At 54.2% G+C, this 22,286-nt stretch overlaps 1 protein-coding gene across 3 annotated transcripts; it reads right to left on the reverse strand.

Moving 5' to 3' along the window:
* Positions 1-3,402: 3,402 nt before the first annotated feature.
* Positions 3,403-21,882, reverse strand: E75 (ecdysone-induced protein 75). Of its 3 annotated transcripts, XM_078191318.1 has the most exons (5): positions 21,774-21,882; positions 21,308-21,396; positions 13,101-13,245; positions 9,338-9,579; positions 3,403-8,828 (listed from the first exon to the last, which is right to left on the reverse strand). In XM_078191318.1, exons 1-5 carry the CDS (start codon positions 21,880-21,882, stop codon positions 6,786-6,788), a joined length of 2,628 nt encoding a protein of 875 aa, XP_078047444.1. In that variant the 3' UTR covers positions 3,403-6,785. The 3 variants fall into 3 exon arrangements, with proteins under 3 accessions (XP_078047444.1, XP_078047446.1, XP_078047445.1); XM_078191320.1 differs by lacking the exons at positions 13,101-13,245; positions 21,308-21,396; positions 21,774-21,882 and adding an exon at positions 11,595-11,833; XM_078191319.1 differs by lacking the exons at positions 13,101-13,245; positions 21,308-21,396; positions 21,774-21,882 and adding an exon at positions 10,333-11,159.
* Between the last annotated feature and the right edge of the window lie 404 nt (positions 21,883-22,286).

Below are 22,286 nucleotides of genomic sequence, written 5' to 3' on the forward strand. Positions count from 1 at the left end.
GCTACCGTGGATAAAGTTAAATTCTATGCGTTCCCTCTTGTTCATTTCACCTGTCTCCGAACCCTCTCCTTTAACCCTTAGCACTAGGAAGAGCTTTTTGATATTTATTTATTGGTTGCTCGGTGGAAATTTCGTCCAAATTGATGCTGTGTTAGATAAAGTTGAATTGAATTTGGGAATCGTTACACTGCTGTGGAATTGTATAGGGATTAATTAATTAAAAAGGTGGCATTTTCATAGAGTATTTTAAATGATAATAATTTAGGTTAAAGGATTAATATCGTGGCGAACTAGGATCGTTATTGCCGGCAGGTATACTAAATATGGAAGTTAGGTGACTCTTTCGATAAAAATTCGATCTTTGTCGATATTTATGATATTTAACCATATTTCGTGGTAGACTGTGAATATTCATGAAAAATACTAATTTTCGATGTTTAACGCAAACAATCACATTAAAATTTCTTTGCATGCTGACTGAAATGAAAAGTTATTTTCCATTACAATTTCTATAACATAATATAAACGCTATTCGAAATCCACTTTCCTTGCATTTCCACTCTATTAATAGTACACTAAATCACATAAAAATCGTAATAAATCATAGCTATCATAAATAGCACAAATTAACCCCATATACACAAGACTGAACCCTGCCAAAATTAATCGTCTATAATATACAATCTTATATGATTTAAATTACAATGTTTCTAACTTAAATTATAGCTACTATTTTGTTTCATGAATGCATAAAATAAACGCATCATTTGTATCACGGCTATTAATATTCCTAGAGAAAGATAAGTGGAGTTCTACTTGAAAACAGTTTCACTACGGTTAAATTCGTCCGGGATGTTTACCGATATTTTTGCAGTACTAGGCTTCCTTCGGTACGTTGTCGCGTGGGAGTGTGTGACGCAGGTCCGCGCGCACGCACACGGTGTGCCTGTCGATGGGAACGATGATGGAACAGTATCGAGCAGCAGCGAATCAAACAGTAGAACGCGACAGCGTTAGGAATTTCGAGAATGGAGAAATTCTGTATATTTGTCCACACTTTTGCTTCCTCGTTCACTTTCTATAAATTTTGATATACATATATATCATATATTGGTGCCAATAAATTTCCACTTCGTTAAAACGAATTTTATATTTTTATATGGATATATTTTTATATTAATATACTTTTGTATTGACATATTTTTATATTGATATATTTTTATATTGATATATTTCTATATTCATATATTTTTGTATTGATATACTTTTATATTGACATATTTTTATATTGATATATTTTCGTATCTGTCCTATAATCTCTTTTTCCATTAATTCTTCTCTCCCAGTATTATTTTCAATATTTTCTAGTAATAAAGCTGACTCTTTATTAAATTGTACGTAAAATAACGCATTTTTAATACTTACTATTTATATTGCATCTTTTTTGCTAAGTATCTGTCCCACGCGGATCTGTTTTACGTGAATGAAAATCGCGTAAATAGAGTTTATAAATATAAAAGGAAGAGTATTGCAAATAAAAATACGTATCAGGTTGTGTTTTATTAAAATATATATATATTAAATCGCATTTAAAATTGCATTTTATAAAACTGTATACCAAGTTGTATAATAACAACTATTTTATAAAAATATATAAAAATACATAGTAAGTTTTAGAAATATATATTTATTTGACATAGAGTTTAATAAGAACATAATTATGAGAAATCATTCGGCAATCAATTCAGTCAATTTTATTTGGTATATTAATATTTATTATATTTAACATGTAATAATTATACATATACTTTTTTTTCTCTTGCTAAATCCTGAGATTTGAAAAGTTGCACAAATAATATCTATAAAAAAACTGCCGCGTGAATTGAGAAAGGGTTACATGTTACTTACCCGATGGAATTCCGCCGTTTAATAAATGGCTCTCCTAATTGCGGCCGTTCCGAAGCGAGAGCTTCTTGCCGCCGCAGCGAAGGGAAGAAACGATTATCCGCGACTCATTCCCACGATCTCCTCCGGGCCCTTTCAATCGCACCTATGCCCGCTACAAAAGTTCACCCCCGACAAATCGTAAAACAAAAATAGGCACCCTTGAACCGCGGTGTAGAACCGTGAAACAATTAATTGCGGCGACTTTGTTTTCGAGGACAAAGGAGCCCCGGGAAGTTCTTGCGAGAGGACTCGAAACGCTACGCGAGCGTTGCTATACGCCGGTCGCCGGGCATCCTATACGAACACCACTTTCGTTTCGCTTTCGGTTTTTCTCGTTCCCTCTTTTTCGTACTCTTACTTATCGTCTCTCGATTTCTGTTGCCGGCCCGCGAATAGAAATTCGTTCGCAGCCTGCGGTGAAAACCGGCGGACACCTCCAAGGCTGGATCAAATTGTCCTCTACGATCGACCGCTTTTTGTCGCACTCTGTGCATTCGCGCGACGACGCTTCTCGCCGCGAATCGATTCTTTTTTAATTCCACCGAAAATTATGTTTGCAGATATTTCGATGAATTTGAAAAATATTATTATTGCCTCCTCTCTATGATTTTGTTATTTTTTTCGGATCATTTGTTGTTTAAGTGATTTTAGATTTCCTTTCGGGCAACTGTTAGAGCTGATGATTCTATTTTCGTCTTCCGTAAATTAAATCATAATCGAAATAAAATTGTATCTGATCGTATACAAAAAATGAAAAAATCTGATCCTAATAAGGACAAATAAGTGGTAATCAACGTAGCATGAATGACGCAGCACTAGACGCGATAATTAAAAATATGTAGCACAAGAGAGTGAACGTCTTGCTTTCAAAATTAGTGTTTAAACTTCTACAGCCCGAAATTTTGATATTTGATACTATCATATATTTTAGTACATTTTTTATCAAATTTTAGTATATTTTAAATCAAAGTCAAATGAATTTTTTAATTTCTCTATATTGAAAGGAAAAATGGCTCTCCATAATTTTGTATATCGTAAGCATCGTATCTCTGGCTAAAAAGCAAAAAGATCAGTTCAACCGTACGATTCTCCGACTATGACTTTCTTACGACGTTAACTATAACTGCAACGAGTATCGAACGACCACCGAAGAATAGACGAACGGATTGTTGAATCGGTGCTCGTCGCGAGCCTGGACGGCCGTGATCGAACAGCATCCAATTCGAGGGAGCATATCTCGGGTTCGCATAAATAATAGACAAGGTGTATATATATTTTTTCTGTATAATTCACCAGACAATGTTTATTCAGACGACCTCACAACTCCCAAGCGTACAAAATGTCGTGCTCACTGGGCAATATGCGGGGCTGCGTGTATTTTTTATTTTTTTGTTGTATCCTTTGCAATGTAATAGAGTACACTTTCGGTATTTTGTATTTTTTCTCTTTCATCGATATTATTACGATTTTGTTGTCTGCCTTTGTTTCTCATTGTTCCACCAGAAACAACAGCTGCTTGTAATCCTCCTTCTTAATGGATAGAGAAATATATCATACTTTATGTATCGTTTACTATAATAATCATTATGTGTAGTTTATGCATAACAAGTATTACGAATATCAACGCTAGTTCGATTTGGGGCTGGGGAGGGGGGAGGGCAGGGTGGGAGGAGAAGGATAGGAGGACAGGTCAACGGTGGATTGTACGTTGGACGGGGCTTGGGGTGGAAAAGAGGGTGTTTCTGGACTCGGGAGTACGTCGTTCCCGTCTCGGCGAAGAGTGGCGAGAACGTCGGCGGAGAGGAAACAAAAAACAAACAGGAAATGAAAAACAAAAACGTCGGTCTCGAATCACGTATGCATGTGGGACTGTGGAGGGCGACGAATACGAGAACATCGCGTTTCCTTGCGTGTAATAGGCGTGTCCGTGTATGTGTGTGTTTTTCTTTTTGTATAGACGTGGAACGTAGAGGGTCGCGCGTGTGTGTGTGTGTGTGTTTTTCTTCGGGGTGATTCGATCGGTTTTGCGGAGGAGCTGATTTGGGGAGAGGCGTCGGGTACACGCGCGCGGAACACGTGCCCCGCGACTTTCCTCGAGCTCAGGCCGAGTGTCTGTAGGCGATCAGAGGGGATGGAGCAGCTAGCCGTGTGCGTGTGTGTGTTTGTGTGACAAAAGGATCGGGAGGGTGGTCCCGGGTGCTCGAGGTGCCCGGGACCGCGGAGAGGGGGCGGGGTTCGGACAGCGGCGAGGAGTTCTACGCGTGTTCGGGGTGCGAAACGAGTCGCGGTAAGAGAACGGTGATACACAGAGCGTAAAGGGAATGACTTTTCTTTTTCTCGAGTACAATAAATATACAGAGCGTGTATGCGTGTCTCTCTCTCTCTCTCTCTCTCTCTCTCTTTCTTTATCTCTCTCTCTCTCTCTTTCTGTGTGTTTGTATATGTTTGTGTTCCACTACAACAAGAGTTTAGTTTGTTCCGCGGGCTTTTGCGTGTTTCCGTTCGGGTTTTCCGGCAGAGCCGCGCTCAAAAAACTAGCGAGAGACGGCTCCTAAGCTTTGCCCAAGCATCGACCGATTCAGCTGTGTGTCGTTTTCGTTTGCGATTAGGATTGCATTGTTTTAACCTTGCCCTACACGATATTTTTATATTTTGTCTTCCATCGATTGGATTCTCGGCTCGCTGGTTTCATGATGCTCACGCGTCTTTACTTCGTCTTTCTATTTATCTTCGCACGTGTCATCTCTGTGTGTGTGTATATAGATGTGTGTGTCCCGTGTACATGTACGACGCGTGTAAAGACGTGTGTAACATTTTTCGTGTGTGAGTGTATTCTTTTACTTTTTCCTGCGTTTCTCTGCTGTATCTATCAGGGGCAAAAGGGGGGCGGGGCGAGCGTCTCAATAACACGTCGGCGGCGGCCCGCCGCGTATATTTCGCTGTTTCACCTCTTTCTCTCTCACTCTCTCTCTCTCGCACTCTCTTTATCTCTCTTTCACGAAAGCAACAAAACTCGTCCAAACTCGCGGCTCCTACGACTTAGCCTTACGAAATTTACTATTTACACTGCGCCGTATGCCGGATCTCTACCGAAAAGTTGCACGCGACTTCTCTGCCTCTGCTCTTCTCTCTCTCTCTCTCTCTCTCGCACTCTCTTTCCCTTTCTCTCTCTCGCTAATCGGTTCTTTCGCACGCACTCTAATCACACGCTCTCACGTAACGCGACCCTCGTCTCACGAGTATTAAGCCTTCTACCCATGTCGTTGCCAGGAGATCGTTGGTCGCTAAAGCTCGAAGAGACGAGTGTCGCTCGACGCCCGATCGATCCCCGATCGATCCCCGATCGATCCACGATCGATCCACGAGATCGATCCTCGGGACCCCGCGGGGTTCGATCGAGCGACGCGATCGAAGATTCCCGTTCCTTTTTTTTTTTTCTTTTCATTTTGACTGGAAACTCTCGGAGGCCGCGGCGGGCCGGGTCAGTCTCATGTGAACAAAACATTGAAACGTTTTTTTCTCCTGCTGTTTCTCCATTGGAAATTCGAGTCGCAAGACGCGTTCGCTTGCGAGCATGATATACAGAGTAGTATCGAGCCTTCCTACGTCGGATTCGACTGAAAAGCCTGTTTTCGTATTTGTTTGCAATTTTGCCCCGATTCACTTGCACAAGCACGCTCACGTGATCCTCATTCGTTCTTGTTTCCTGGTCGATTTCATGCACTCTTCTCCACTTTCTCTCTCTCTCTCCCTCTCTCTCTCTCGCTCTCTCTCTCTCTCTCTCTCTTGCTCTCGATTTCTCAGATTCTCACCGCACACAGACTCACGCAGACGACACACGTGTCTTCTTCGTTCCCTACGCGCACATACACAAGATGATAACTTTTACGATTATTATACCTTACACATATTACAATAATATTAATTACTTTTATAATATTCAATAATTATAGTAGAGTAAGATGATCGATGAATGAGGTGGAGACTGTACAGGATGCGCGATTTCCATGATTATCACATGTAGATAGATTATTAATTTCCGTTTAACATTCAATCTTTTTTTCTTATCTCTTCCCTCCTCGTTTGTTAATTCCCACCAGCGGATTCGGGCGCTCCCCCGCCGGACCGCGGGGGAGAGGTTGGCCCTGTTCCTCGGATGAGAGACGCTATCCGACCCGGGCATCGTCGCCCGGATAGATCGGATAGATCGGCCGACGTAGCTCGCAGCTGATAAGGTGGTAGATATAGGTAAACGGATTAGGTAGCTTCCCTTTAGGTAGACAGGTAAATCCTACACACGGCACTGCTTTTGCTCCCGGAACGGCACTGTCTGTGTCCCGTGTCCATTCCGCGTTCTCACCGCACAATTCTTTCGTATCAATTGGAAAACAGAAATCCATCGTGAATCAGACTCGCTGCTCGCCGAGGCGGAGGTAGGCCCGGGACGCGATTTCCGCCACCCACCGCCGTCTCCCATCGTGTCGTCGCGCAGGTTTTCTTTAGCGATTAATAGTTTAAATTAATAAATTATTTGGTTTATCACGCGCTCAGAGCGTCCTGGCACTTTCATACTTTTTTCTTCCCCTGGTGCAGTCGCGAGAAGCGGCGCGCGGCCGTGAGTTCGTCTGCAGCCGGTTTGCCCTCTTCTCGCTCTATCTCTCTCTCTCTCTTTCTCTCTCTGTGTCTCTTCTCCATCTCTCTCTCTCTCTCTCTTTCTCTCTATCCCTCTTCTTCTCTCTCTCTATCTCTTTCCTTCTGTATATCTCTCGGGTCCGAGTGGTCCCGCGGGAGCGTTACCAACGATCTCGACGGGCTGGCGTGTTCTCGTCGCGAGAGCACTACGCCTCGAGGGACAGAGCTTTGCAGGGTCCGACGAGGGGCCTGGGCGACGGGGACGGCGACTTCTTCGACAGGTTGAGCGGCTGCTGGCTGTCGGCGATGTCCACCTGCAGCTCCATCATGTTGCTGGGACAGCCGGACAGCATCAACGTCGCCGCCGTACTCGAGGTGGGCCTCGGACTCGTGCTCGTACTACTCGACGCCGCCGCGGAGAGGTATCTGGGCGACGAGGCCGGCGAGTTCCCGACCATGAGGTAGTCCGAGGAAGACTGCTGTTGCTGTTGCTGCTGTTGTTGATGTTGTTGATGTTGATGTTGTTGTTGTTGTTGTTGCTGCTGTTGCTGCTGCTGCTGCTGCCGGGCGCCGGTCGTCGTCGTGATCACCGACGTGGCCGGCCACCTGGTCGTCGAGTAGTTGCCGGTGGCGCACTGCAGCAATCCTTGAGATCCTTGGGGTGAGCGCGCGGTGATGGTGGTCGTCGAGGCGCACTGCTCGGCCGGGGACGGCGACACCGCCGGCGACCTGGGGCTGGTCTCGCCGCGCATGATGTAGTTGTGGATGATGTCCGTGCGCTTGAGCTGCTCGGCGGTCATCCGCGGTCCCTCCATCAGGCTCCTGGCCAGGGTCGAGTGCGTACTGCTGAGCAGGCTGGCGGTCTGCGGGCACTGGGCCTGCACTTGGCTCGACGGGCTCCGTGCCGGCGGCGAGGTCAGGTGCAGGTGCAGCTGGGACTGCGTGTGCTGGACGATCACGGCCGGCTCGGCCTCCGCGCTGTCCTTCTGCCGGAGCGCTCGGAACTTTTTATGCGGCTTGTACGCCTCGTCCATCAGCGAGTTGGTGTCGTAGAGCGGCGGCGCCTGGAGCACGCGCTTCAACACAGGCATGTCCTCCACTTCCTTGTCCTCGGACCGCGGACTGGAGCACACCGAGGTCGGCGCGCTGCTGGCGCTGCTGCTGGCCGGCTTGTCGGGCTTCTCGGTGCCGGACTCGATGCCGCTGTCGCTCGGGGAGTCGAGCTTGCGGAACCGCGGGCACTGCGGCGGCTGCGGCGTCTTCGACAACGAGGCGCGGTGCAGGTCGTCGTCGCCGGAGCTCGTGCTGCCCGAGTTCGCTCGTCGTCGGTGCGGACAGAGGCCTCCGGCCAGGGTGGCGGCGAGCAGGGGCGCGCTGGACGCGTGGTGACCGCTCGGCGGAGCCACGTGGTGGTACTCGGTCAGAGACGCGACCTCGCCGCTGCAGGTGCTCTCGGTGCTGGACACGCTGCCCAGGGGACTCTTGACGGCCTCGTCGAGCGTCACGTCCGACGCGGAGCCCCAGGACGCCGACGGCTCCTCCTCCATCGGCCAGTGCTGCTGCTGCTGCTGCTGCTGCGGTTGTTGGGCGCTGATCACGTGTTGCGTTTGCTGTTGCTGCTGCTGTTGGTGCTGCTGTTGGGCCTGCATCTGTTGCTGCTGCTCGGTCATCTTGAACGCCAACAGCTTCTCCGAGTGGAGGGTGTTCAGGGTCCGCAGGTCGGGGATCTTCTTGAGCAACTCTCTGAGGATGTCCGGGTGCTGGGGATGGTTCTGCGCCAGCACGGTCTGGAGGGCGTTCTGCAGCTTGTTGTGCATGCGCTCGACGAGCTCCGTGTTGCGTAGACCGGGCCTGTCCGCGGCTATCACCACCACGGAACAGAAGAGGCCCAGCTCGGCGTCCGACAATCGCAGCGAGTTCACTCTCTCGGCAAAGTCGAACATCGAGTCCATGAGGAACCGGGCGTTACTACTATTGTGGATGGACTCTCGCTTGAGCACCTGCCCGTTCAGGCAGATCATGCTGTTCGTTTGAGCGTCGAACATGCAGGCTAGTCGGACCAGCAACACCTCGAACACGCCGGCTTTCAGCAGCGTGACCTGGTCGTCCTGTGCCAGCAGGCTGAAGCCAGGAATGCGTTTCGCGAACTCCACTACGCCGCGGATCGCCGGTGAGAACCTCTTCGAGAAATCTTGCAACAGCTCTTGCTGGCCGGTCAGTGGTTGAGGGTTAGGGTTCAGGGGGCATGCCTGCAACAAGCCGGAAAACGAACGCCGGGATTAGCAATCGGTCGCGATCCAAGGTCGTTGACACGGTACGCGAGCGGGGAGACGCGCGCGTCCGCTTCCTAGAGGTTCGAGGAAGTGTCTCCGTCGAGGACGACCGGTTCGCGACTTCCGCGTGAAGCGAACGCCTTCCCAAGGCTCGGCGCTCCGACGCGAAAACGAACTTTGAAGAATCACCGATCGACCCTCGAACGACGTAATATTCCGGGGACGAAGAAAAAAGAAAAAAAAAAAAGTAATCGACTGGCACGACACTCGTTAACGCGATCGTTTAGCATAATTAAAATCGACTCGAGTCCGCGGGCGACACGCGAGGCGCGATGAAAAACCGATGACACTGTCTCGTTGCATTTTACGGAACCGTGGTCGATGGATTCGACGACGTAACGAAACGGTTTCGCGCGGCATCGTTCGCAACGAGACGGAGACGAACAGAGACGTCGGACGATTGTAAAAAGGAATAATTTACTCACCAAGGTGGGTGGACACGCGGTGTAGTTGGGCGTCTCTCGAGCTCTCACGAGGATCGGAGCCACTTTGTCCCTGGTGAAGTCGCATGTGTCGAGGTGAGCTTGCACAACGGTGGCGAGTAGCCGTTGCTCGTCCTCCAGCTCGGCCGCTACTGCCTTCTCTTGAGAACGGCTGTGGGAGCTTTGCTGCATGGCAGCCAGAATCCTGGCCTTCTCGCGCTTGGGCACACGGCCGAATCGCACCGCTATAAGCAAAAACGGGAGTCGAATGCGTTAGACGGCTTCGAGGACGACGAGGACGCGGCGACGGCGACGACGACGACGACGAAGGGCGAAGGCGAACGCGACGAAGGCAGGAAGAGAGAGGAGGCGCAAAGTTCGGCGTCGGTGGCGGAGAGCAGAAGCGAGCGAAGGACACGTCGATGAATAGTTAATGCGATCAATGGATGAATCATGCAACGGACACGGCGTCGTATCGCTGCTCGGGACGGCCTTCGGGCGCATCGGTACTCGCGGGCGCGAGCGGTTCGATCCGAATACGCGGAAAAGAGGAGAGCCGAGAGTGTCCCGCGAGGCTGGATACACCTCTTCTCCGCCGCGGTCACGGCGGTCTCCGCGGTCCCTAAGGTGGCCGAGTGCGCGCTCGCTACGCACGCTTCTCTCCCGCGAGACTTATCGGCGCACCAGATACGGGCCTGTACGGGCCCGGGCCGACCTGGCCTGGCTCGCCGGACGGTTCGGGCCGACGAGAAAAAAAATCGAGAGGGGAAAGCGCACGACTTTCTCGCGCGAGAAATGAAAGTGCGCGCCGGCTCCTAACCGTGTTGGCCTCGTGCTACGAATCCTCCGATAGAAAGTCCGCGCGCGCGACCGACCCAGCGCCGGAGCAAGCGAGCGAGCGAGCGTGCGAGACTCCGTAAGGGGGTAAAAGGGAACGCGGTCGCGGCACACACCGTGGATCTCTCGCGGAACACCTAGAGCCCGAGAAGGACACCTACGTGCATTGTGGTAGTTGACAACTCCGTTGAGGATTCCCTTCAGTATGGGCAACTCGTCTCCCATGACGGTTGTGAAAAACCAGCGGTTCCTAACTTGCGTCTCCGTATGCGACACGAGTGTTCGTACTATAAACTGCACTGGGCACGACAAATAAAATCAAACTATATCTCTCTCCCCATGGGCACACTAATCACTACCGGCGGCGGTTGGTGGGCGCGAACGGCGCACCATACGTCTCACTGGTCATGTGTATCTCCCCGGGTTGTCTGATCGCGTTCGGCACCAATGTCTCTCCCGTAGGAACAACAACGGTGGCTGCCAGGAGGAACTCCTGGACTGCGGTCTCTCGGCTGACTCGCTGTGTATATCCCGCAAGTCACTCCAAACGGTAAGTGCGGCGTGGACGGCGCGCCGCCAGACACACACGCGCGCAAAGGCGGCCTGTTACGACGATGCGGTTCAAGAAAGGAGCGCGACAGCACGACGCGTGCGGACGCGAGACAGCATCACCGCCGACTGAGTGATGTTCCGCGGGTTGCGTTCAACAGCCCCTCCACTTATTCAGCCATCAACGACTCCCACCACCGGCCACGATTGTGGCCTTTGCTGAGCCTTTGGCCTTGAACTTGGTTTCAGCGACAGCCGCACGAGGCGTACCGCCGACCTATATACATACACTATATAGCGAGCGAATGTACGCGCCGAGCGTCGCCGCGACCACCGCACGCCGGAGGAGAGGGTGCGCGTACCTGTGTAACGCGCGACCGGCTATGTATGGATCGTCTCTTTGTGTTCGTCGTTGAATGCGACAGAGAGCAGACACGACCGGAGAAGAGATGGAACGATGTGTTACGAGAGAGAGAGAGAGAAAGAGAGAGAGAGGGGTTTCGTTGTCAGAGGTGACTCTCTGTCCCGTGCGCAGATGCGAACTTCCTTCGCCGGGGGTAAGTTACCCTCGACGACCTTGGGCAACCCCTTGCTCTGGCTATTTGCCCTGTCACCAGCTGCCGTCCTAAGACTTATCTGCTCACGGACGATCGATCCCTCTGTCGCCGGATATCGTTCTCTGCTCTCGCTCTTTCTCCGTCCACGGAATTCGACGACAGGCTAGACTATAATAACCGTTCATCCATCGGACACTTCTGTACCGGATTCGATCGGGACGTTCGGACACACTCGAGCACAGGGTCTGACCCTGGCCGGGTCACGGCAGGAGAGGTCATCGCGGTCGCGAGACGTATGCTGCGAGTCACGTACAAACCTAACCGACGGGAGAGCCTCGCTAAACCGTGTGGGAGACGTGTTCGCAGCGCCGAGGCCTGTCCGTGAACCTTCGAAATGAACGCGTCGCCCCATGGAGAGTCACCCCATCATTCGGTCATGTACCATCGCGCCGTTGGCGGGTCCTATGTGGTCCGCGACACCGAGTACCGTCCGAGGCGATCGTGAGAACGACGGAACGGAGAGCAGCAGTTTCCCCGCGGGTGTCCAGCCGCGAATTGCGTGGCGGGCAAGCCAGCCACGTCGGTTTGACGGGCCGACTGGAGAGGAGCATGCGCCAGACCGCCAGGTGGTTCACCGTTGGAGGGGAGAGACACGGCCGTAGGGGAGGTGCGACGAGCGACGGCGTGGGGGTAGAGCGCAACCGCGTAGGGGACGAGGTTCGCGAGGTCTCCGCAAGGAGCGTAGCGCCACGCGACGGCGCGTTGTCACTCGGGTCGCTCGGTGGGGGGAGAGCCGACGAGGAGATCGCTTCGACGCGTCTGGGGAGAGGGAGATGACGCGACGGCGTACGCGTCTAGGAAAGGAGGGGAAGCGAGTCGTAGAAGGAGGTGGAAGGGTCACCGGGTACGTAGCGGCGAGTAGCGGTACTCTTTCTACGGACGTGGAGCCGCATGCAAGCCGAGCAATGCCCGTCTATTGACCCCGCAGAGTCCACGTTGCCTATCGGCGGACTTGTTTTTTTTCTCTCTCGAATTCTCGAAGCTTCTTCTTCAAAACGAACAATGGATGCACTCGGTTCTAATTGCTCGATCTACGATGCGACGACGTTCGCAGAAGAAGAATGTCGATTAGAGTCGGATAAGAGAACGCGTCGCGAACGGTCGCATCTCCAGCGATGCAACCCTCTCGATCGCGGGCGTCCGCTCGGTTTAAGTATAAGTGGACGCGGACGGTTATAGATCAGACCGCAGGAGACGCAGCTAACCCGCGGCGGGCGGCCGCGCGGCGGTCGCGCGTCGACCGTGTCGTTGACCCCGGCGGCGGGTCCGATGCGCGCCGGACGAATCTACTCGCGGGGTTTCGCGCCGAAAGAGGTCACAGGGAGGGAACCCGAGGACCAGGCCATGTTTCGAAAAGAAAGCACGCTCGTCGCGGCTCGATCGGGGATAATCGCGGCTGCTTTCTCAAACGGCGAACTGGCCACTTTCGCCCGTTGCGACACTCTTGCCGTGTCGCGGGGAGCCGCGTTACGCAAACGGTCAATGACCCGCCACTCTAGATTTTAGAAACTCTACTCTTTCGGAGAAATGCGTTACACCGTCGACTCCGTCCCGCGCTCGTTCCAGGGAAAGTGCCGCGATTTTCGGTTTTGCCACTGTTATTCGGAGAGTTTCGCGTCGCCGTGATCCGCGCGAGGAAACGATCGCGCGCGCGCGCCCGCGCCTTACGGTAGGTCTAGAGAGGTCTGCTCGGAGGCGGAACTGGCAGCGAAAGTTAGCCGAGGGTACAGAGGAGAGAAACGAACTGTTGTTGATAGACTCACCATCGCGACTCATGCCGACAGCGATGCACTTCTTGAGACGACAATACTGGCAGCGGTTCCTGTTGATTCGCAGGATGCTGCACTGCTGGTTCTTGGTGCAGGGCCGGTACTGAATCTTCTGCTGAATGCTCCGCCGGAAGAATCCCTGCGAATCACCAACGAAACCCTCGTCAGTCTGACCGTCACTGTCCGAGGAGGACCCCGACGAGCAATTGGTCCCCGTACGCGGGGTGGCCAGGTCACATTCGCACAAGCACCCCATTAATTCACCTGTTTCAGTGTCCCGCGCGTTTTGTTTTGTTTTTTTTTTATTTTCGTTTTGTCACACCGGAGAAGTACCGAAGAAGCGGCGTGAGATCAGGTGCGGCGCGGCACACGCGGGGCACCGTTGGATCTCTTCCCGTTGGATCCTCCGATCTCGTTGCCGCGGCGGTTCGCGTGTCGGTCGAACGGGCCTCGACGGATCGCGCGGCCGAGAAGATAAAACTGGCGGCGCGCGAGGGAGCGGGTCGCTCGAAACCTTGTCACAGTCCCGTGCGAATACACTGATAAGAGCCGCACGCTCGCCGAAACCACTAAACTCACCAGCGAACCGACCGTAACTGTTCGACCGTACGATCATGCGAGTCGAAACGCGAGTTTCGGGTAGGTGGGGGGAAAAGAAGCGACCGTTTGTATCGGAGCTTGGCTGTGGACTGGCTCTTTCTAGCACAGAGAGCATAGAGCCTCGGCACATTGCCTCTGGCTCGGCGAGGTGGGGGACACTCTGACCCAATTCCCGGACGTTCACCCGCAGTTCACCGCGTGAAAGTGAGAGTCCCCCTTGCGCGCACTGGCGCTTCCCGTCTCTCTCCCTACCGCGGCCTCTATCTCGGTCCCTGTCCCACCGACTGTCCCGTTCGCGAACCCTCCGCTGTCGCTGTCCTCCTCCCTCGAACAGCCCGAGCCGACCCGAGCCGAGCCAAGCCAAGCCGCGCCGCGCCGCGCGCGCGACCGTACAGGCTCGCGCGCTTCGAGCGCTCTACTAACGGGTTCCTTCCCTCCTCTCCCTGCCGCATTCTGTAAGGAACTACCCTCCCGGACTGGCCCGCCCTGCCCTCGCTTATTGTCGATACTCGCGCCGTTGGACGCGGATAAACGCGGGAACCGAAAAAAAACCCTGCGACGACCCGGACCAACGAACCTACCCCCATCGGCTACGAGGCCATACCCCTCGAGGGAACCGCGCAAACTGTCGACTAATTAAAATCAAACGTCGTTTAATCCCTCCACACACGAGCCACCCTCTCCGATCGCCAACGCGACGCGAAGCAAAATTTGTCGAAAATTCTGGCGTTTTGATTTTCTAGATCGCGGATCGATGGAACAGATGCGCGAACACAAAGGAGAGAGAGACTCTCTCGCTCGGTGGGTTTCTCATGCGGCAGCCGCTAATTGAGAATGGGAAAAGAGGTAGGTCAGGGCAGAGGAACTTCCCGGCCGCGTATCGGTCAACGACCTCGGAGCTCGGTTACGTAACGAACGACGCGTGGAACGTCGTCGTTCCTACCGTTTCTCGTCGTCGTCGTCGTCGTCGTCGTCGTCGTCGTCGTCGTCGCCGTCGTCGTCGCCGTGGTCGTGGTCGTCGCGTATCTCGCGCACGGTGTCAGCGAGCGCATGCGCGCGTGTATGCACGTATGCGTACGGAATTGGCGACACTCGTCGTCAAGTGACTCTCTCGTGACGTCAGACACGCGACCTCGCCTACCTCAACTTCGTGCACAGCCCGAGACGAGAGAACGATGTACCGTTGCACCTCCGCGCCCGGCCTGTCAATCGGTGCACGCGTTCGATGCAAGTCAATGAACTGTCAGCGTTGCCAATGTTAAGTTCCCCGCCGAGCGGCGTTGCCCGGCCGCCCGTTTCCGTTCGAAATTTTTCCCGTGGCTGAAACCTCGTCGTCGGCTGGAGGAAAATGACGGGGGGACGCGAGAGACTTTTCGGTGATGGGAACGGACCGTCGCTGCGGTGCGCACTCCGCGCGCAGATCTTTTTCGGTCGCGGACTATTATTGTCACGCGACCAGATCGGCTCTCGGAAACGGCGAAGTTATCGGTCGCGAGCTCCCGTCCCGGACGAGGCCAGCAACCCCTGTTGAACCCCTTGGTTGGCGGGAATCCGGCGGAGGTGGGACCGGCCGGGGGGATGGGTGGGATTGTGGGAGAATGCGGTGCATCGATCTCTCAAACCGTGCATTCCCCCTGACAGGTCAGGGGGCGACCACCTTCGCGTGCTTCCGCGACTTACGTTCGCCGGCGCACGCGCCTCCATTGTGTCACATCCACGGAAAGTGCAAACACGAGATCGCTATCGGCCGATCCCGCCTGGGAACGTGGCCCGCCGCCTCGCGAAAAATAGCCCGAAAACACCGCGGGAGAAACTTTCGACGCTTTGGATTTCAGGCGTCGTGGAAGTTAGGGGTTGAAATTCGAGGCCTCCTCTCTCTATCGGCATTGTACGATGTCGGGGCGAGAAATCGCGCGAGCGGTCCGACGGATTATCGTAGCCGAAAATCAAGCTGTCCGTATTTTCAGAGCGAGCTAATCGTCGCCGAGCGTGATATCGCCGACGGGTTCGTTTCAGGGTGCAACAACCCCGGCCGCGGCGCGCTCGGTCCGCGGCCACCGCGAGTCACGTTCACCGGTTCGCTTTTATTTTCCGCGAAAGGAGCGAGTTCGGGCTCGGGCACGGGCGCGAGAGCTCGGGCATGGGGCATGGGCGCGGGCTCTCTCTCGCGTGCATGTGCATCGGTGCATGTCTGCACTCTCGCGGAGCCGGTGCCGCGGCGCGCGTACACGCGAGCGCATACAGATGTAGGTAAGGAGAGTGTGGGATATACACACGACGTGGTCGCGGGGCCAACGACCGGAGCGCGCGATCGCCGCCCAGGGGTGGGGGGTCCCGAGCCGGCCCCGGGGTGGGGGCGCGGGAGGGGAGGACGAGCGTATCTGCTCCCACGGGCGGGCAGGCCGCGGAGGGGAACGAAGACGGAGAACCGGGGCGGGAGAAGGAGAGCAGAGTCAACAAAGAAGGACCAGAAGACGACGAGGGAGAGAGAGAGGGAGAGAGAGGGACTCTCGCCGAGTCGCCGAGAGATACCGGGGTAACGTCGACGACCGACCGGAGGGGAAGGGCCGGCGAGGGGAGGCACAGGACACGAAACGGAGTAACGGTGACGTACATAATGCGCGCGCCGTTGCGGGCGCATGCGCCGCGACTCGAAACGCCGCGATATACTCTCCGCTTCGCTCGGGGGCATTAACCGCTCGCGCGTACTCGCTCGCTCCGACGCGCACCTACGACCCCAAGAATTCGCGCTACTCGAGCTTGCTTTGCTCTGCTCCCCGGACTCTCCGGACGCCGATGTATCGGCCAAGTCGATCGCCGAGGTCAGAGATGCTGATCGCGTAATCCGCGCACCATGGGAAATCGCGCGGAAAATTTCCGTCATCCCTACCACCGGGACCGTGGAAAATTTTCCTGGATCGCCCGGGTTAGGTCAACCGTTTCGGGGCTCCTCGACCGGCAGAACGTGATAGCGCTCTGCCATTTTTCGTGAGCCCGCGGTTAAACCGGCTACGAGGACCGTTTTTCGGGGCGTCGTTCATTCTCGCGGAAAAATTCTACTCGTTTCACGTTTTCACTGTTCTCTGAGAGAATTATAGTTGCACGGATTATCTGTTTCAATTACAGTATCGTCTTATTGATGAGTCTATCGTTCAAGTCTAACACATGCTGTCTTGATACATTAACGACAGAGTATTTTTAATTATATTTTGTTTGAATGATATAAAATTCAATATGCGTATACTAAAATTGTGACAACTACTTTAATAATTAATATATTTCATTGACACTTTCAAGAAAGCTGTGAAAAGATCACTAATGTATGTCACAATGCGTAGAATAAATCGGACAGTCTCGTTCTCCGTAATCTGTTAATTAAATCTTCTATTGAATCTTGAAATTTCATTAAGACCAGCAAAACGTGAAACACTCGTCAATTTCCATTCGATTTAATTAATCGAATCAAGCGTGGATCGGTTACAGCGACTCCGATTGTCTCGAGGGTAACTGGAAAATTTTACTTTTGCCGCGAGGGAAACTCGACGCGGAATAATCCCGTAAATCTCGTCGAAGTGAATTCGAAACGATCGATGCCGCGGAAAACATTGGAGACGCCGGTGGGAATGATCTGTAATCTGGCAAACCCGGCAGCGAAGGAACGGTGCCGCTGACCGACCAGTTTTAATACTCTCGTTTGACCTCGAACAGTTCGCTGCTCTATTCCCCGGGCATCGATACCGGGGAAGTCGACCGCCGAGGTCATCGCACGAACCATTTTCTACTCGCGCAGCGTCGGCAGAGCGCATTGTCACGATTTCCGGTGGCCGGCGAACAAAGCCGTCGCCCGAACCAAGCGGATCCTTCGCCGCGCGACGAAATCGACGGACGACGGACAAATCTCTATTTCCAAGTCGGGAGACATCTGTGATTCGATGGGAAGCGGGCAGGCGGCGGACGCGAATCGGCTGACCCCGAAAAACCGAGGCAGCCGATGCGAGACCGCCTCGTCGGCATCTCTCGCACGGGGTGTCGTGTTTCACGGGGTGGTTTATCGCGGCGAGAGAGAGACAGAGAGAGACAGAGAGAGAGAGCGAGAGAGAGCGAGGTTCGATTGCGCGCGGCGGGGCGGGCGGCGTTATCTTAAAGCGGTGCCGCGCGCTCCGGCCGTCCGGAGATACCGCGTTGAGCGAACACCTACCACGATAATAAGCGGCTGACCCGATTCTAAAGTAGATGCACCGGGGTCAGTAACCCCAACCGAGCACCGAAATACCCGCGCAATCAAATGAAAATGAGATCACGATTCGTTACGACATCAAAAATGACGGTTAGCCGAGGGAGGGAGAGTTCAACAGCGGCGGGGAAGGGGGTTGACGCGGAAGAGGAGGAGGAGGTGGTGGAGGTGGAGGAGATCGAGGATGAAGGAGGGGCAGGAGGACGGGAAGGGGTCTGCCGGCGGTAGAAGGGGGCCTCGAGGAGGAGGAGGAGGAGGAGGAGGAGTGCGGCCGATGGGAAGGGGGGTGGTGGTGGTGGAGAAGGAGGAGGGAACAGCCATGTGACGTAACTGGCTCGGGGGTCGACGACCGGAGGGTTAATGCACCGGTCGCCTGGTTTCAACCCTCCGGAAAAAGAGTCGGCGCGCACCTCCACCGTTGATTGTCCCGCCAGGGAGGAGATTTACCGAGGAACGTCGACGTTGAAAAAGAAAAATCCTTATTTTTCGTCGTTTAGTGTGTAGCTCCCGGTCGAGGCTCTGTCTCTCCCGGACAGGAGCCGGGGCGAGGGTGGGTGGTCGGACGATCCGGGGATCTCTCGCGGGAAACTTTCGATCGCGACGGAAATCGGAAACACGGAGCGATTAGGCGCGCGCGCGCGCGCGCGACTGCCGGCTACGGGGGGAAAATGTGCCGCTGATGAGTGCCGGGAGATACGGTGGAACCAGATTAGGGGAGCGGCCGTGGCGCGGCTTTGCATAAGCCGGAGGGGTGGCCGGTGATCAGATTCGGGGGTGGGTTTCGTGGATTGAGCCGGTTATTCGAACGCGTCGCCGGGATGCCGTGTCTTTTATCGCGCGGTTATCGTTGCCACGTGATTGCGGCAACGAGAGTCTCTCGTGCCGTAAAACTGAGCTCAGGTCAGTGACGCGTGCACGAAAAGTGTCATGGGGAGGGCAACGTCCCGGCGAAATCTGGGCCAGCGCGGGCCACGGAATTTTCTCGGCGCTTCCTCCGGCGCGCCGCGAGCAGAAACCTGGTTACACCCGCTTCGAACACACCCGCGCCAAAAATATTCTCGATATCGTCGGAACGGCGGCCTTTCGGCTAGAGGAAAGGAAATTCACCGGGTGGTCCGAGTTTTCGAAAGAAACGTGCGGGAGGGGAGGCCACGCGACTCCTTGAACCTGCCCGAAGCTGCACGGGGAGAGCTGGAACCGAAGCGAGCCGAGCGGGGAAAAGTAGCTTGCGGCCGCCGCGAGTCGCTATGGCGAAATAGTGCAACACAGCAGTGCGACCGAGCGACCCAGTCTTAAAGATATCCAACACTCTTCCGCGTTCTCTTCCCTTTCCACGGGCCCCTCTTCCAGTACCATAAGACAGTCTCTACCGCTAGCGGCTAGGTCACTCGACGACGACTCGGCCTGCTACACCGGCATAAGTTACTGACCCAGTCAACCAGCCCCGGGCCGCCTCCGCCGCTCTTTTCGTGGCTCCCTGGTGGGGGGTTAGGCCTAGACCAAAAAATATCCTACACCGGATACCATCGTCGGGATGATGACGATGGCCGCACGATCCCGTTCCCCTTCCGAAACCGACAATGGACACCACCAGTCGGCGGGGGTTAAACGGCAACACCGGAAGCCGGGGACACTTTCTCTTTCCCGCGGTCAGCAGATCATCTCTTTGGCTTTTCGGGATCCCTCCGGCCCACTTTCTCTTTCTTTCGAATCGGTGGCCGAGAGACATCATCGTCGAGGATTTTAGGGGCGAACCCCTGGGCATCGAGGGTGTCCTACCGACCTACTCGGGGAAAGTTGCGGTTGCGAGGTAGTAAATAAAAGTCGAAGATCGTTTATCGACCATCCGCGTTGCTTACGTTTGGGCAACGGAATCAATTGAGAATACTAAGGATTTGATCGTCGACGGAAGCCAGCGAGAAATTGTCGATGCGAGAGGGAGCTCTCGGCCGCGGCCGAAGTCATCGGGTCGACGCACGAAGAAGATCTGCCAGCGTCGAGTCACCGATTAACACACCTGGCGAAGCGACTCCCACCACCGGCGCCGCGGCTACGTGGAGGTGGCAGAACGACGGTGGAGGTGGCAGCGTTCTACCACTTCTCGAAACGAATTCGCAGCCTGTGCTGCCCCCACCAAACCGCCTCCTTGAAGTCGCACAATGACGATCACGAGGACGTTGGCCTTCGCGGGATGTAATTATCAGTCTCGAGGTGAACGATTTACATTCGATTTGAGGTTTCGCCGCGAGAGATTTCTTCTCCCGATTGACACGAGCCGCGATCGACGTCGCTCCAGTCTTTATTCCGCCTTATCTCTCGCCGGGGATCGTTTATGAATCGAGATCGAGGAGATTCGGCGAAAATGATCTCGTCTCGCGGTCGATCCGAAAGGAAGAAGACAGGAGATGAATGGGAGGAAGACTGCTGGAAGCTGGACAGGAAGTTGCCTAGACGGATGCGCGTTCTCTGTTACACGTACCTGGCCTGATTTTCCAGGCGGCCGGCCCGAGCCCGGCCACACGAAAACCACCGGCACAAAAGCGAATTCCAACGAAAGGTCCGAGAGAGTCTACCTGTCCCGGCCCCTTCTCACGCGTTTTCCGAATGCCCGAAGGATATCGGTCGTCAAAGAATTCCACCGCGTTTCACGCTCCCCTTGCGTAACCGCCGTTCGACCTATTGTCCGAGACTCGATTCCATTTTCCGGGGAAAAATAGAACGTTTCGCGACCGCGTATCCTGTTCCATCGGTCATTTTTCACGATTTCCTGTCCGGCACGACTTTCGGTTCTGCGGCGCGTTTGGAATCCAAAATTGTAAACCGCGCGCGTTTGTATGCTAATGCGGACAGGGGATACGATCGTCTCGACGGTTTAAGGATCTCCTAATTCTCGCGATTTTTGAGCCTTGATTCGCGACGACGTCAGCAGAAGAAACGGGTCCTTGGCGGGATTTTTCGTCCGACCGACCGGTCGAGGCGGCAACGTCAAGGATCGGCGTAAACGTCTCGCAATTTCCGCGTGCACAAGGTCGAGAGCCGCGCTCGGTCGATAGCTTCTCCGTAGCCTTGGTCGCATCGTACATTCACATTCAAGCTCCGTTCACTTCCTGGCCACATGGCGTCGCGTATCCGACAGCGTTCGATGCTTTTCCACCGCCGAGCTGACCGAAAGCGGCGTCAGCCCGGCCGTGGAGGAAGAACTCGATCGAAGAGAACGTCGACTCCGACCAGGGCTTCTGGCAACGCGGTATGCCCGGCGCGTTTTCAGCCGTCGTCGACACCGTGGACGAGGACAATAAAACCAGAAACTGCTGATCGGAGCCGCGTATCGCTTGTCCCGCGGTATAGCGTTGCAGTTAGGACTCACCTTGCAGCCCTCGCACGAGTGTACTCCATAGTGAAAACCGGACGCCTTGTCGCCGCAAACCCGGCACAACACCGTGGTCCCGTCGAATTCTGCAATAGAAGAGAAAAAGAAGTCCATTACACTTCGGTTCACTGACGGCGGCGACGTGTGCGCGCTCGCTCCCGCACGTGGCGAGAGCGCGCGGCCTGGGAGAAAGGTGGGAGAGAAAGAAGAACACTTTCTCCTCTCTCGAGCGCGGCGGCGGCGGCGGCGAGTTACAGCATCGCCGTGTTACAACTTTCTGCTTTCACTCGGCTGTCACGGCTCCGCGATTATTTTTCTGCGCCCGACGAGCTCGGTATCTGTCGAGCGAGTCGACGGGGCCCGCGCGACATTCGCTACATTCGCGATTAGTAATTTAAGAAAAAGTGTCGTCGGGGAAAAAGGCACCGAGAAACGCTATAGAAAATCGGCACACGAGTCGTACCTATGTTCAATTCGGGCTCGGGTTTCGCCGAGGAAACGGTCGAGTCCATGGTAGGCATGTTGGGGCTGATATGATGGGGCAACTGGGCCACGTGATAGGCGCTAGACATGCTCTGGGAGACGCAAGACATGCGCGACACGCTCGACGCTCGCGAGCCATGCGACGAGATGCTGGAGATCGGCGATTCCGGGGCAGGGGACGTCGCCGCTGTGGCCTGCGCGCTGCTATCCGGCGTCAGGATCATCTTCGCGAACGCTGCCGATCACCGTGAATCCGGGGTTGTCCTTTTAGGATGTTCGATCTATCCACTTGTCACGGCACTGCACTGAGCTGAGCACCGACATTAGTCCACAAGTGTTCCCTGGTGATCACTGACTACAGCACTAAATCACTTTTGCGGCGCGTAGCACGATACGAGGCCGGGTGCGGTACCCCGGAAAATCCGTGGAGATCTCTCTCTGGCGTTGCGAACAGTCTGCTGACGAAACTCCCGCGGTTCGAGGCACCAAGACG

This window comes from Augochlora pura, chromosome 9, assembly GCF_028453695.1.
Source record: "Augochlora pura isolate Apur16 chromosome 9, APUR_v2.2.1, whole genome shotgun sequence".
In the NCBI taxonomy this organism is placed as follows: domain Eukaryota; kingdom Metazoa; phylum Arthropoda; class Insecta; order Hymenoptera; family Halictidae; genus Augochlora; species Augochlora pura.